Genomic DNA, 15,586 nt, shown 5'->3' with positions numbered 1-15,586 from the left:
AGATGAGATAGTCCATTTTCTGCTGATAGCATCTTGTCTCCATTAGCCTATGCAGATTCTGTCCTTTTCCTCTTCCCCTTCTATGTTTTGTTGTCACACATTATCCTTTTTTGTGTTGTGAGTTTGTTACCAAATTGAAGTGGTTATAGTTATTGTTGATGCTTTCTTTCCTTTTAGCCTTTATGTTATAATTAAGCATTTACTAACCTATTCTGATATAGAGTTGCAATTTTTCTGATTCTGTCTGTCTATTTATCTCCTTGTTCAAAGCTTTATAAACCTTTGCCTTTTTGTTTCAGGTAGGAGGGCTCCCTTCAACATTTCTTGTAAGGCAGTTCTAGTGGCAATGACCGTCCCCAACTTTTGTATGTCTGGGAAAGCTTTTATTTCACCGTCATATCTGAAGGATAACTTTGCTGCATAGGGTCTTCTTGGCTGGTAGTTTTTGTCTTTCAGTATTTTGAATATATCATTCCATTCTCTCCTGGCCTGTAGACTTTCTGCTGAGAAATCCATTGATAGCCTAATGGGGTTCCTTTGTAGGTTATTTTCTTCTCTCTGGAGGCCTTTAATGTTCTTTCTTTGTCATTGACTTTTGACAGTTTTAATATAATGTGCCATGGAGAAGGTCTTTTCATGTTGTGATAATTAGGAGTTCTGTTAGCTTCATGTACTTGCATGTCCAGTTCCTTCTCCAGGTTTGGGAAATTCTCAGCTATTATTTCTTTGAATAAGCTCTCTGCTCTTTTCTCCCTCTCTTCTCCCTCTGGGATACCCATTATCCTTATGTTGCTTTTCCTAATTGAGTTGGATATTTCTCATAGAATTTCTTCATTCTTTAAGAATCTTAGTGCTCTCCTCTTCCACCTGAATCATTTCTAGATTTCTATCTTTGAGCTCACTAATTCTCTCTTCTATATGGTCTGCTCTATTTCCAATGCTTTCACTTTATTTTTCATCTCATTACTGTGTTCTTCATCTCTAGAATTTGTTTGTTGTTTTTTTTAAAGTTTCAATCTCTTTGGTGAAGTACTCCTTCTGTTCATTAATTTTATTCCTAAGCTCATTGAACTGTCTTTCTGAGTTTTCTTGTAAGTCATTGAGTTTCTTTATGATAACTATTTTGAATTCTCTGTCAGATCGCAATCTTCTGTGACTTCAAGTTTGGTTTCTGGAGATTTGTCATTTTTTATCTGTTCTGGAAAACAGAACAGCTTGATGAATTGATCCTCTGCCAGCGCATTTGTGGTAGTAACCACCTGTCTTTTTTTTTTTTAATCCCACCTTTTTTTTTTTTTTTTTGAGGGAGATTGGCCCTGTGCTAATATCTGTTGCCAATCTTCCTCTTTTTCTTTTGTCCCCAAAGCCCTAGTACATAGTTGTATATCATAGTTGTAGAGTTGTAGTTCTTCTACATAGGACACCGCCCCAGCCTGGCTTGGTGAGCAGTAAGTAGGTCCACACCTGGGATCCAAATCTGTGAACCCTGGGCCTTCGGGCCACCAAAGTGGAATGCGAGAACTTAACCACTCTGTCACTGGGCCGGCCCCATAACCACCTTTCTTATTTGGGTAAGGCTTTGGTTATTTTGGTTCTGAGCTACTTCTGGTCATGTTTGAGATCCTGTACCTTCTACCCTCCAGTGCTTCTGCCAGAGGCATCGTCAGTGCCCTTGTGCTTGTGTGCCTCTGAGATTGCTGGTGCCTTGCTGCTCACAGTGTCACTGCAGTCACAGGTGTTGCCACTGGAGTCACCAGGCTGTGAGCACTTCTGCTGCTTCTGGGGTCGCCTGAGTCTCATGTTCCCCCACTGGCTCTCTGCAGGCTCATGTGCCACTTCCCCATGCACCACCTGCACTGCTGCTCCCGGGTTATCTGGGGGTGCTGGGTTCACAGCTGTTGCTGCCACTGCCAGAGGCCTGGGTTCTTGTATGCAGCTTCCTCTGCTGGTAGAGCTGGTGTCCAGGGTGCTGCCACTGGGGGCTGGGTCATGGGTTCTGCTGTGGCTCCTGAAGCCTCAGGTTGCAGGTGTCACCTGCCACTGCTGTTGGGGGGTGCTGGGTCATGTGCAACGCTGCTTCCCCTGCAGCCTCTGGTTGCCGGTGCATGCCACTGTGCTTGTTGAAACCTCAGGTCAGGGCACCACCACCACTGGTGAGGATATTCGTGTTTTGGATTGCCACTGCCAGGGAAAGTGGAGGGAGCTGGTCCCCTAGTTCCACTGCCTCTTGGAGATCCAGTCCACGCACCTTCAGATGTATAGATGATGGATCTCTCAGGCGCTCTGCTGTGCTGTGCAGGGGTCCTTTGTTGGTGAACGGATGTCCTACTGCTTGTAACTTAGAGGAGAGAGACAAAGGGAACAACTCTCTCCACCATGATGCTGACATTGCTCCCAATGTTATCAATTTTGACAATACAAAAGTGAAGTAAAAGCACAGATGACATACATTAGTGGAGAGGGGAAGAATATAGGTGTTGTAATGCCCTCATCTGAGAGGGACCACTTGTCGAGGGTCCACAAGAAGGGGAGCTAGTGTAAGGTTTTAAGGTACAAAGATGATAAATAGGGGAATTAAAAATAATGCTGTAACCAGCTATATTAGTAAGTTGGAAAAGGGCAAAAGGGTGGTCTGAGTGAGCTCACTCCCATTTATCATTGTGGGAGTCCTGTGGGTAATGCTTGAGCCTGAGAAATGGGGAAATCCAGGCAGAAGCCTGCTTTTAGAGGTCGGCATGTAGCTGCTGGAAGACAGAGCTAAATATTTAGAAGTCTATCCCTCGAGGGAACAGGACTGGGCATTGGGTAGGGGACAGTTATTGTCAACCATATGTAGGTACCCCTTTGATAAAAATTCAAAAGTTATTTTCAAAAGACAGAAGAAACTACAAAGACAGTCTTATAGAAAGAGTCGGTGCATGGGTGCTGCCTCACAGTCTTCCTGTAATTGCATTAAAGCTGATTTCGCTGCCTGCTGAGGGCACAGCAGAGCTGGCCAGGAGGAGCTGGGGGCAGGGCACAGGCTCCAATGATGGATGTGTGCCCTGGCCTCGCCGTTCTTTCCTCAGTGATTCTGAAGTTGAATTTTATTTTAAAACAGCAATTCCTATAATAAGATAAGCTAAAAATATAAATATATACATATGGTTAATAGGGAAAGAGAGGATTGTGCAAAACTAGAAAAATTTGATTTCCACCTTAAGACTTTTAAACTCATTTGTGGGCCGTGGTTGTCCTCTAGTGGTAATTGGTGTAACTGCACTCAGTGGGATTGCCCCTCCAGCCTGGGTTCCCCTGTGGTTCTGACCACTCATCCAGCCACATGGAGTGCCGGCTGTGTCCAGGCATGGGACTGGGTGCCAGGAGGCTGGAGAGACGGAGTGGTCCTGGGCTTCGTAGGAGATGCCACAGTTTACAGTGACCTTGTTGGTCCCTGAGAGTACTGGACCCTGTCTCCCGTCAAGTAGGGTACCAGGTCACATGCAGCCACATGGCATGCACTGCAGATGATTCACCTTTTTAAAAAAATACACATATTTCAAATTTTTATGCTACTTTTTTCCATTTTGCAATTTATGTGTAGAAACTCTAGTGTGGAATTGGTTACAGAGTAATTTTTATGATAATATTTCACAATAATAGTGAAAATAGTTTTCAGTTTTGGTGAAAAATAGTGCAGTTACTAATCAGTTGGTATTGTCAACTCTCAGTGTGTAATTACCAGAATAAGTTTCACATTTATACTATTAAAGTAAAAGAATATATATTCATAAGACATTTCAGGTAGATCCCTAAAATAGACAGAAAATAGATTAACAGGAGATAGTTTAAGAATATTTGGTACCTTACTACTTTGATCAACATTTTTATTTAACATAATCATCATCTGTATTGAGTCTTTATATGAATTTAAAAGTCACTTTTTATCCCAAATCTGGCCACGACACAGTAATGGATATCATACTCTTGTACTGTAAAAAACTATAAAACTTGACAAAATACATAAAACAGTTGTTTTCAGGCATTGGATGACAGAGGGCATAAAGCAGAAATTCTTGCAAAAGGGGAGCATCAAAAGTGAGCTCCGGGTGCTGGCCCAGTGGCATAGCGGTTAAGTTCGCGCACTCCGCTTCAGTGGCCCAGGGTTCGCCGGTTCAGATCCTGGGCGCAGAACTACGCACCGCTTATCAAGCCATGCTGAGGTGGTGTCCCACACAGAGCAACTAGATGTACAGCTGTGACAGACAGTTATCTACTGGGGCTTTGGGGAGAAAAAAGGAGGAAGCTTGGCAACAGATGTTAGCTCAGGGCCAATCTTCCTTAAAAAAAAAAAATAAGTGAGCCCCACACTCACTCTTGCTTTCTGCCTGGTGGGGGCCGTCCGAGCTGCAGCCCTGGGAGTGGAGCCCAGACTGAAGAAGTGTGTGGAGGAGGCAGAGAGCAAAGCCTGGGCTGCTGGGGCTGCTGGGGTTCATAGGCTATGATACAAGAGAGGAGGTACTGGACAGAGAATGGGTGCTCTCAGCTGTGTAAAGGTGCTGTGCACAGCACTAGATTCCACAAGGCCTGGCAGGAAGCAGGTTCTGGGTCCTATGCTGAAGAGAGGCGCTGGAGGCCACCCTGTGCTGAGATGTTGGAGTTAACTGGTGAGAATCAGGGAGACCTCACTGAACTTTCCAGGCACTCAGAAAGACATGGGCTACAGGGGCTGCTCTAGACTTGCCCTAAAAAAGCCTAATCCAAATCCCAATAGGATAAGGCTGAGCCACCAGTAAATTAAGTGTCCATCAGAATGAAACCCAACCTTCATTTAAAGGAAGGCAATGTAATCCATACTCTCAACAGTATAACTCAGTGTCCAGCATAAAATCAAAAATTATTAGACACAGGGAAAAACAAGAAATGTGGCCCATAGCAGGAGAAAAAACAGTCAACAGATGCAGACACGACACACACGTTAGAGTTAGCAGACAACGAATTTAAAACAGCTCTTATAAGTACAAGAAAGTATTTGGGCAACTTAGTGTGCAGGTGGGGAATTTCTACAAAGAAATGGAAACTATAATAAAGAACTAAGTGGAGATTCTAGAGCTGAAACATACAGCATCTGACATAGAAGCATCACTGGGAGAGCTCAACGCCTGAACATGGGAGAAGTGGTAAGTGTCCGTGAGTGCTGGTCAGCACACAGTTGAAGGTGAGGCAGAGGAGGAAAGACTGAACGGCAAGATGAGCAGAGCCCCCGCGACTGTGGGACAGGACACGTGGTCTGCACAAGTGTGGGGGAGTCTTGGAAGGACAGAGGTGAGATGGGGAGGCAGAGTACATACATTTGAAAATACAGGAGCTGAAATTTGTTCAAATTGAATTAAAAAATATCAACCCAGAGATCCAAGATTTTCAGTGACCCCCAAGCAGGATAAACACAAAACCACACCTATTTTCACTGGAGTCAAATTGCTGAAGACAAAGGTAACAAGAAAACCTTGGGAAAAAGTTAGAAGGGGAAAAGACAGATTACACACAGGAAAACAAAGATAAGACTGCTGACTTCTCAACAGAAGCACAGCACACCGTTGTAGGCGTTAAAAAAGAAAAACCCATCAACCTAGACTTCTACATCCACCAAAAGCCTTCAAAAAATGAAGGCCAAATCAAGACATTTTAAGATTAACTAAAGCTAAGAGAATCCACTGCCAAAAGAGCTGCAGAAGGAGAAATGCTGCTGGGAATTCTTTAGGCTGATGGAAACTCAGGTCAGGAAGTAACTAGGTAAATGGTAAAGGTGTGGATAAACATAAAAGGTGGTTTTTCCTTCAGTTCTTAAATTCTTTAAAAGACCTTTGCCTGTTAAAAACAAAAATACGTTGCATTGTGTTATTATTAATAAATATAGAAGTAAAATGGATGACGTTAACACTAATGATGGGAATGAGAGAAACAGAAGTGTATTGTGTAGGATTCTTATGTCATCTGTGAAGTGGTGTAAGATTAATTCAAGGTAGACTATGACTAGTGAAGGATATATGTTGTGATCTCTACAGCAAGTACTAAAAAAGATAAAACAAAAACGTGTAACTAAAAATCCAATAGAGGAGATATAGAATACTAAAAAATATTCAGTTAACCCAAAAGAGGGGAGGAAAGAAACAACATATGGGACAAAAGGAAAGCAAACAGCAAAACAGATTTAACCCCAACCATACCAATCAATCCATTAAAGGTAAATGGACCACACTCCAGTTAAAATGCAGAGTTTACCCCGCTGAATACAGAAAGCAAGACCCACTAGAAGCTGCTTTTAAGAGACATTCTTTAAACATAAAGGCACCTGTTAAAAGCAGAAGAGTGGAAGGGATGCTGTGCAAACTCGAGTCTTAGGACACAGGTGTGGCTGTCGCAGAGCAGCCAAGCAGTGTGACCAGAGACAGAGACATCTCATCGTGATAAAAGGGTTAAACGAGCCGGAAAACATGAGAATCCTGAATGTGTGTGCACTTAATAGCAGAGCTTCCAAATTCAAGAAGCAAAAAATTAGATACATCCACAGTTAGAGCTGGAGATTTCAACATTCCTCCTCAGTAGCTGATAGAACAAAGTAAGCAAACAAACAAAAAAATCAGTAAGTGTGTAGATGATGTGAGTCACGCTGTCCACAGATCTCACCCAGCTGACATCGACAGAACTCTCCCCAACACTGTATTAGAAAGATCAGTCTCCAGGATGCAGCGCCCAGGCAGGGCCAGGCTCCTTCACCTGTGGGGCTGGCACACCCACCTTGGAGAACCCAGCCACCCTCAGCTTCACCTCCAGAGTACGGGCTTGACTGTGCACGGCAGACACCGTGGATCCTGGCAGCCGAGGGACAGCGCCTCCCTCCCCGAGACTCCTGGGTCAGAGTGGTAGGAGTGGCTGTCTGCTCCTGCAGGTGGGTCCCTGGCTTCAGGGCACCCCAGCCTGTGGAGAGGTCTACCCAGGAACTAGTGTATTTCTCCTAGAGTAAATTCGGTGCCCCCTAGCTGAGTTGCAGGGACTTGGTCCCCTCCAGCACTGGACGGGATGATGTCTGACTGAGTGTGATGTCATCTGTGCCTGACCCAGGCGTGGCTGGGTTAATAAACGTTCAGGGACAAGGGATTGCATGTCCTTCTTGATGTTGCTCTGAGTTAAAACTGTGTAGGGCTGAGCCTGGTGCAGAGCGGAGGCCCTGAGACGAGATATACACGGGGCCCAGAGAACAGAGCCCCATTGCTCCCCGTGGGCTCGGCTGTGGTGGGGGGCGGGCCCACCAGGCTTGTCCTGCTCACCTGTGGCTGCACAAGACATCCTGCAAAGAAGTCATTGAAAACATCAGGTTACGATTCTCTCGTGGTTCTGCGGGTTGACTGGACTCAGCCGGTTAGTCCTGGCTCGGGGACTTGCATGAGGTTACTCTGGAGGTCCCCAGCTCGCTCCCATGGCCCGGCATCCCCAGGCTCACTCGCCTTTCTTCGTGGCCCCTCGCTCCCCGCAGAGAGAGCCTGCATGTGCTAGGGCACTTGTCTGTTTTCAGGGAGGAGGCTCGGCTGGCGGCGGAGATGCTGAGCACCGTGGCCTGCACGCAGGGCAGGAGCGTCCTGGAGAGCCTGAGGGGGAGGAAGCGGCTGCGCCTGCCGGCTACCAGGGCCTTCCTGGAGAGCATGAGGTGCCGTGCTAAGTGGGGTGACTGTGCAGACAGCTGTGCACTGTGAGATAAATGGCAGCTGCAGTGCCTGAGATGAGCACGCTGCTCAAGGGGGACTGGCACGGTGGCCGGCCCCTCCCTCGGTGGCCCTGTGACAAGGGTCATCTCCTGCCCTGGGCAGGGACGCCCGCCTCGCCATTGCTCACAGGGCCCCTTGGGCGACTGGGACGGAGGGTCCTGGGCAGTCCTGTGAGAAGCTGAGCTGGGGCCGCACGGGGCAAGGTGGGGCAGGGAGTAGGGAGTGGGCTGTGGCCCTGAGCAGATCCCAGCAGGGATGCCCCAGGAGCCCCATCCTGCAGAGCCGGGCGCAGGGCCGCAGGAGAAAGGGAGCGAGTGTGTCCTGGGGAGCCCCGTGGCACCCAGCCTCACCCCTCCCCTCCGTAAATCCAGACGCTTTGGGCGCTGCTGCCACACAGTGGGCGTGGCCCCTCTCTAGGTCAGGACTTCCTTTTCAGGTTTGGGGGCATCGCGGGGAGCAGTGCCCTGGTGATGCTGGCCGCCCGGCACTACTGGAACGCCTGGCTCCCGCTGCTGTCCTCTGCGGGCAACAGGAAGAAATGCAGGAGTGCCTTACGGAGGATCATCAGCATCATCAACAAGACAGAAGCGAGAAAGCAGGTGCGTGGGGGGGCCACGGGGGGCAGGCTTCCTGAGGGTCTTCCTCCAGAGACGGCAGGTGAGATTCCTCAGGGAAGACAGACCCCAAAGAACCGCTCAAATGAGGCACACGATGGCCTGCAGAGAGGGGGTGGGGAGGACGAAGGCATCCCCGAAATGCTCCTCCCTGAGCTCCAGCACCAGAGGGGAGAGGAGGAGAATGGGGACGGAACAGCAGATTCAGACAGCTGAGGAGAGCCGCAGAAGCCCCTGGGCAGATGTGTGCCCAGGCCAGTGAGGTCTTGACCGGACTGTAAAAAGGGGATGTCACCCGCCCCCTGCCCCCGACGCCCAGTGAGTGTGGTCTTGGTGGAGGGAACTTGCCTGGCTGAGGGCCTCGCTCCCTCCACCTGGCCCTGGAGGCAGGCAGGGCTGGGCCCCATCGAGCTCCAGGGAGTGCACGGAGGTCAGCGAAGGCTGCCCGGCCTGCCTGCTGACCGCGTGCGTCCTCTGTGTGTCCTGCAGTTTCCCAGCCCCAGGACTTGGTCTCCCACAGGGCCTCCAACACCTGTCCTGTCTGCCCAGGAAGGCCAGACCTGGGATAACAAACCTACAGACCTGTGGTCTCCAGCAGGGCCCTTCTGAAGAGAAGGTCTCCAGGTCAAAGGCCATGTGGCAGACAGATGTCCATGGTCAGAGAGCCTAGGACAGAGCCCATGGGTGGAGCTCTTGGGCCCTTGGTCCAGGGCCCAGTGAAGTCCTCAGACACCAGCAGCCAGACGAGCCGTGGGAGGTCGGGCCGGGACAGGATGAGAGGGGGGAGCTGCCCTCTGGGCTGATGCAGAGCTGGCCGTGCCAGGAGGGCCCACAGCCGTGTGGGAAGGTGTGGCTTTCCCGTGGCTGCCCCAGCTGGGAGCCTGCTGCTCAAGAGACAGCAAGAAGGAAATGGGAAAGTCATAGTCTTGTTTAAGAGATTGGTTGATGCTTCCTATTTTCTTACCAAGATATTTATGACCTCTAATAATCTAGGCCAGGGGTGGGCAAACCGCCACTGGGGAGGGGGAGGGCAAGTCCAGCCCTCCTCCTCTTTTTGTAAATAAAGTTTTATTGGAACACAGCCATGCCTGTTCATTTACATACTGTCTGTGGCTTCACTACAACAGCAGAGCCAAGTAATTGTGACAGAGACCACGTGGCCCGAAAAGCCAGAAGTGTTTACTATCTGGCACTTTTACAGAAAAAATTAGCCAAGCCCTAGTCTAGAAATTAATAAAATTTACCAAAAGTTCAGTTCTTTATAATGTGCTTTTTAAAAATTGTGGCAAAATATACATAATATGATATTTATCATTTTAACCATTCATTAACTGTACAATTTAGTGACATTAATTATAATCACAACGTTGTGTGACCGTCACCACTATCTATACCTAAAACTTTTTCATCATCCCCAACAAAACTCTCTACCCATTAAACAATACCTCCTCTCTCCCCAGAACCCCTGGTAACTATTCTGCTTGCTGTCTCTGAATTTGACTCCTCTAGGGGCCTCATATAAGTAGAATCAGAGTACTTGTCCTTCTGTGAGGGGCTTATTTCACTGAGCGTAATGCCCTCAAGGTCCATCCATGTTGTAGCATATTGCAGGATTTCCTTTCTTTTTATGGCTGAATAATATTCCATTGTATGGATGGACCACATTTGGTTTATCTGTTCATCTGTTGATGGAGATGGGTTGTTTTCGCCTTTTGACTATTGTGAATAGTGCTGCTATGAACATGGGTGTACAAATATCTTTGTGTCCCTGCTGTCAGTTCTTTAGGGGATATACTTAGCAGTGGAATTGCTGAGTTATATGGTAGTTCTGTATTTAACCTTTTGAGGAACTGCCAAACCGTTTCCACAGCAGCCGCACATTGTACATTCCCACCAGCAGCGCACAAGTGTTCCAATTTCTACACATCCTTGTCTACACTTGTTATTTGCCATTTTTTTACATTATTGCCATCCTAACAGGTGTGAAGTGGTATCTTGTGGTTTTGATTTGCGTTTTTCTTATGACTAATGATATTTAGCATCTTCTAATGTGCTAATTAGTCATCTGCATGTTTTCTTTGGAGAAATGTCTGTTCAAGTACTTTGCACATTTTTACATTGGTTTGTTTTTTGTTGTTGAATCATAAGAGTTCTCTATCTATTCTGAGTATTAACCCTTTATCAGATATATGATTTGCAGGCGTTTTTCTCCCGTTCGTTTGGTTGCCTTTTCACTCCCTTGACAGTGTCCTTTGTTGCACAAAAGTTCTTAATTTTGATGAAGTTCAACTATTTTTTCTTTTGTTTCTTGTGTTTTTGGTGTCCTATCCATGAAGTCATTGTCAAATCCAATGTCTTGAAGATTTTTTTCCGATGTTTTCTTCTAAGAGTTTTATAGCTTTAGCTCTTATGTTTAGATCTTTTTTTTTTTTTTCCATTTTGAGTTAATTTTAGTATATGGTGTAAGGTAAGGGTACAGTTTCATTCTTCTGCATGTGGATGTCCAGTTTTCCTAGAAGCACTTGTTGAAAGACTGTCCTTTCCCCTTTGGATGGTCTTAGCATCTTTGTCAAAAATCACTTCACCATATATGCAAGAGTTTGTTTCTGGGCTGTCCCGTCTGTTTCACTGGTCTATGTGTCTGTCCGTCTGCCAGCACCACACTGTTTCCATCACTGTAGCTTGGTAGTGAATTTCGAGTCAGGAATTGTGAATCTTCCAACTTTCCTCTTCTGTTTTAGGATTGTTTTGGCTGCTTGGGGCCACTTGCAGTTCCGTATGGTCTGCGGCTTGGCTTTTCCGTTTCTTCAGATAAGGTTGTTGGGATTTTCAGAGGGATTGTGTTGAATCTGTAGATCACTTTGGGTGGTATTGACATCTTGACAATGTTAAGTCTTCCTATTCATGGTCATGGGATGTCTTTCCATTTATTTAAGTCTTCTTTAATTTCTTTCAACAATGTTTTACAGTTTTCAGCATATAAGTTTTTCACCTCTTTGGAAGTATTTAATTCTTTTAAGTGCTACTGTAAATGGAATTGCTTCTTGTTTTAGTCAGCTCAGGCTGCCATAACAAAATACCATAAACTGGGGGGCTTAAACAACAGAAATTTATTTCTCACAGTTCTGGAGGCTCCAAAATCCAGGAGCCAGAATGGCCAGGTTCTGAGAAAGGCGCTCTTCCTGACTTGTAGATAGCTGCCTTCTTGCTCTGTCCTCATGTGGTGGGGGTGGGGAAAGCAAGCTCTCTGGTGTCTCTTTCTCTAAGGGCACTAATCCCATCATGAGGAGCCCACCCTCCTGACCTCCTCTAACCTTAAGTACCTCCAAAGACCCTGTCTCCAAATACCATCACATTGGGGGTTAGGGCTTCTACGTATGAATTTGGGAGGGGGGTGGGGCACACATAATTAAGTTCATAGCACCTTCCTCCTTTTCTTTTTGGATTGTTCATTGCTGATATGTAGAAGCACAACTGATTGTTGTATGTTGATATTGTGTCCTGCAACTTTGCTGAATTCATTTATTAGCTCTAGTAGTTTTCTTGTGGATTCTTTGGGATTTTCTATAAATAGGATCGTGTCATCTGTGAATAGAGATAGTTTTACTTCTTCCTTTCCAATTTGGATACCTTTTATTTCTTTTTCTTGTCTATTAGCTCTGGCTAGAACCTCCAGTAAAATGTTGAATAGCAGTGCTAAAAGCAGGCATCCTTGCCTTGTTCCTCATCTCAGAGGGAAAGCTTCAGTCTTGCACCATTGAGTAGGATGTTAGCTATGAGTTTTTCATACGGTCCTTTTATTGTGTTGAGGAATTTTCCCATTATTCCTAGTTTTCTAAGAGATTTTCTGATGAAAGGTTACTGGATTTTGTCAAATGCCTTTTCTCCATCAATTGAGATGATCATGTGGTTTTTCTCCTTTGTTCTATTAATGTGATGTGTTACATTGATTGTTCTTATGTTGAGCCACCCTTGTATTCCTGGGATAAATCCCACTTGGTCATGATGAATAACATTTACTATGCTATTGGATTTGATTTGCAAATATTTTATTGAGAATTTTACATCAATATTCATAAAGGATGTTAACCTGTAATTTTCTTTTCTTGTGATGTCTTTATCTGGGTTTGCTATCAAAGCAATGAGTTAGGAATTGTTCCTTCCTCTTTGATTTTTTGAAGAGTTGAGAAGGATTAGTGTCAACTCTTTAAATGTTTGGTAGAATTCACCTGTGAAGCCATTTGGTCTGGGACTAACCTTTATTCATTGGGTGGTTTCTGATTACTGATTCAATCTCTAATTGTTAGAAATTTGTTGGGATTTTCTATTTCTTCTTGTATCAGCTTGGGTAATTGGTGTGTTTCAAGGGCTTTTGCCATTTCTTCTAGGTTATCAAATTTGTTGACATACAGTTGTTCATGGGATTCTCCCATAATCCTTTCTATCTCTCTAGGGTTGGTAGTAACGTTCCCACTTTCATTTTCGATTTTAGTTATTTGTCTCTTCTGTCTTTTTTTCTTTGCCAGTCTAGCTAAAGGTTTGTCAATTTTGTAGATCTTTTCAAAGAACCAACTTTTGGTTTCATTGATTTTCTCTGTGGTTTTTTTATTCTCTGTTTTTTTCTCTCTGCACTAATCTTTATTATTTCCTTCCTTCTGCCAGCTTTGGGTTTAGTTTATTCTTCCTTTTTCTGATTCCTTAAAGAGTAAAGATAGTTTGTTTATTTGAGATCCTTCTCCTTTTTCAGTGTAGACATTTACAGCCATGAACTCCCCTCCGAGCACTGCTTGTGCCGTGTCCATAAGTCTGTTCTGATGTACTTTTAGTCCCATTAATTTAAGGCTATGAAACTGACCTGGATGCTTCATGTCATTGGAAACGCTGTAGACTGTGTTGGGGGACAGTCTGTGTGTTGTGACGTAGTGAAGCTTTCACTGAGAGCCTTTTCTCATGGGTGAGCTGTGATGTCACTCTTTGTGACTTAGTGCTTCAGAAATGTAGCTGCAATTTTTGTAATTAGATACTGAGCCAATGGAAAACAAAACGGTGAAAGAATAAATTGCAAGTTTTGAATATATATATTGTTTATTTGTTTTTATTTTAGGAAAAGGGGAAAATGCTGCTTCTGCACCAGTGGCCTACAGCGGACTTCCAGAGTGGAGGGACCACTGAAGGTTGTTTTCTCCCAGGTTTGTAGATGCGAGACAGAGGGAGCCACAGGCACAAAGAAAGCCAAGGACTCAGTGCTTTTAAATTCCTGCCCCCTTATATAAAGCCAGCTTTATCATGACAATAACCACAGGTAGTGTCTGCTCAGCAGTTAATGCCTGATGGGCACTGGGAGTGCTTTTCAAGAAGAACTACATGAAATCCCCACTGTGTGCACCAGAAAACCAAAGCCCAGGTGGTGCCTGTTGTCCCCGTGGTCCAGGCCCGCACTGGATCCTTCCGGGCTACCTGGGTCCAGAGCCAGTGCTCTCAGCCTCGTAGTGGCTGCCTTGAAATCTAGCCTCTGGGTTATTCTGACAAATAAATCATATTCTTCTACTTCCATAAAAAATGTGGAGATATACTCCTGCAAAAAAAAAATGCTGACCTTAGAACAGTAAAACCATATTTTAGAATTCATGTTTAAAGAAAAAATCATGATTATCTGCTAAAACTTAATCATTCCTTTTAGTGTAAGAGTCCCAGTGTGTCTTGGGGAGTATGAATGCTGTGGGTGGAGCAGTGCCCTCCCACGAGTGCTTCAGAGTCTGTTTAGAGAGATAAACTTGACATAAAATAATGAACAAAAATATGACCGTGTGTGATTCGATTAGATATTAAGTTGAATACTAAACCACAACAGTTAACATCGTTTGCTGGTGCTGCAGAGAGGTGTAGGTGGCAGCCATCTGGAGGCAGAGAGCAGCCCAGACACTGCAGGAATGCAGTGCCTGATAAGGAGCCAGGCTGCGTGGTAGAACACAGCCCTGCTGGGGAGAGGGCGGGGGTCAGGCTGCACTGTGCTCCATGTGCTGAAATAAACATCAAATAGGCTCGACAGTGTAGTAGTTTAAAAAATTTAAATTCTAGGAAAAACGTCACAGTAAAATTGAGCGTAGCAGTGATCATAGAGGCACACTTTCAAATATACAAAAATTTAAATAATGAGAAATGCAGGAAATTAAAACGTAAATACTGGGAAAATATTTGTATCAAATTTGGCACTAAATGATTAGTTTCTCTGACATATCAACAGTCGCGCTAGTCAGGCTAGGATATGCTGTGCTGCACTGACAACCCCCAGAGCCCAGCAGCTCGGCTCCACACAAGCAGTGCCCTCCCTCGAGGCCCTCCTCCATCCCGAGGCTTGTCTGGGACCGATGGTCTCCAGGGAAGGGAGATGGAGGAGGAGCACTGTCCCAGTGCCCGGGCCCCAGACAGCGGCTGCGGTATTTGCCAAGCAGGGTCTCTGCCACGTGCCTCCATAGATTGATTGGAAAAGCGGCAGATGGTCCACAGACGTGACCATGATTGTGGATCAGGGAGGATGTTGTTCCTCAGTGTGGATCAAGGAAATGCAGAGTGAAGGGCGGGACCTCTCAGCTAGTCAGGATTGGAAATAACATATGTAAGTGGCCCTTGCCGCCCCAGTTGGTGGTTCCTAAGTTCGGCTGGCCAAGGTGTGGACAATAATTCAAACAGTGGAGGAAACCATGTTATAGAACCTACATGGTTCTCAAGTTTCAGACGTTGACTGGCTTATCCGGTCATGCATCTAAATCTACCCTCCCCTGAGCTTGGAGAGCAGGGACATCTGTATATTTAGAGCAGGGACACCTGTATATTTAAATCCCCAGCACTAGCAGTGTAGAGGCCACGGTGAGCCCACAAGTCCTGGGCAGTATGAGTTGGTGCTTCCTCTTAGCCAGCAGCCTGGCAGTGTGGGTGGCAGGATCCATGGGCATGTTCACCCATTCACTCCAATGATTCAAAAAAGAGAAAGGAAGCTACATGGTCAATGATGTAAAATAGAAGAACCTGGGTGTCCAGACCAGTAGTAGGAACAACCTGGTGTCCAGAACTGGTGGTGGGAACAACCTGGTGTGCAGCCCTACCAGTGGGGCCTCTGCTTAGATGAGCAATGGACTGCAGCTGCAGTGCTGGCGTGTGTCATGGCGCGTCAACAAGACACATGGATCCCTCCCCTCTGTACTCTCCACCTGCAGGAGCCGGGCACCTGAC

General features: G+C 45.8%; 1 protein-coding gene across 1 annotated transcript in view; it reads left to right on the top strand.

Moving 5' to 3' along the window:
• The window catches only part of CFAP46 (cilia and flagella associated protein 46), a 130,522-nt gene that overhangs the window by 59,072 nt on the left and 55,864 nt on the right, over positions 1-15,586 (top strand). Inside the window, 3 exon segments of the mRNA XM_087433025.1 lie at positions 7,553-7,684; positions 8,179-8,341; positions 13,461-13,545. Of these exon segments, the coding sequence (XP_087289151.1) occupies positions 7,553-7,684; positions 8,179-8,341; positions 13,461-13,545 (380 nt within the window).

This window comes from Ceratotherium simum, chromosome 6, assembly GCF_057802395.1.
Source record: "Ceratotherium simum simum isolate JZ-2026a chromosome 6, ASM5780239v1, whole genome shotgun sequence".
Classification (NCBI taxonomy): Eukaryota; Metazoa; Chordata; class Mammalia; order Perissodactyla; family Rhinocerotidae; genus Ceratotherium; species Ceratotherium simum.
Note: the sequence above shows the minus strand (reverse complement) of the source record. Positions and strands in the feature narration are given on the sequence as shown.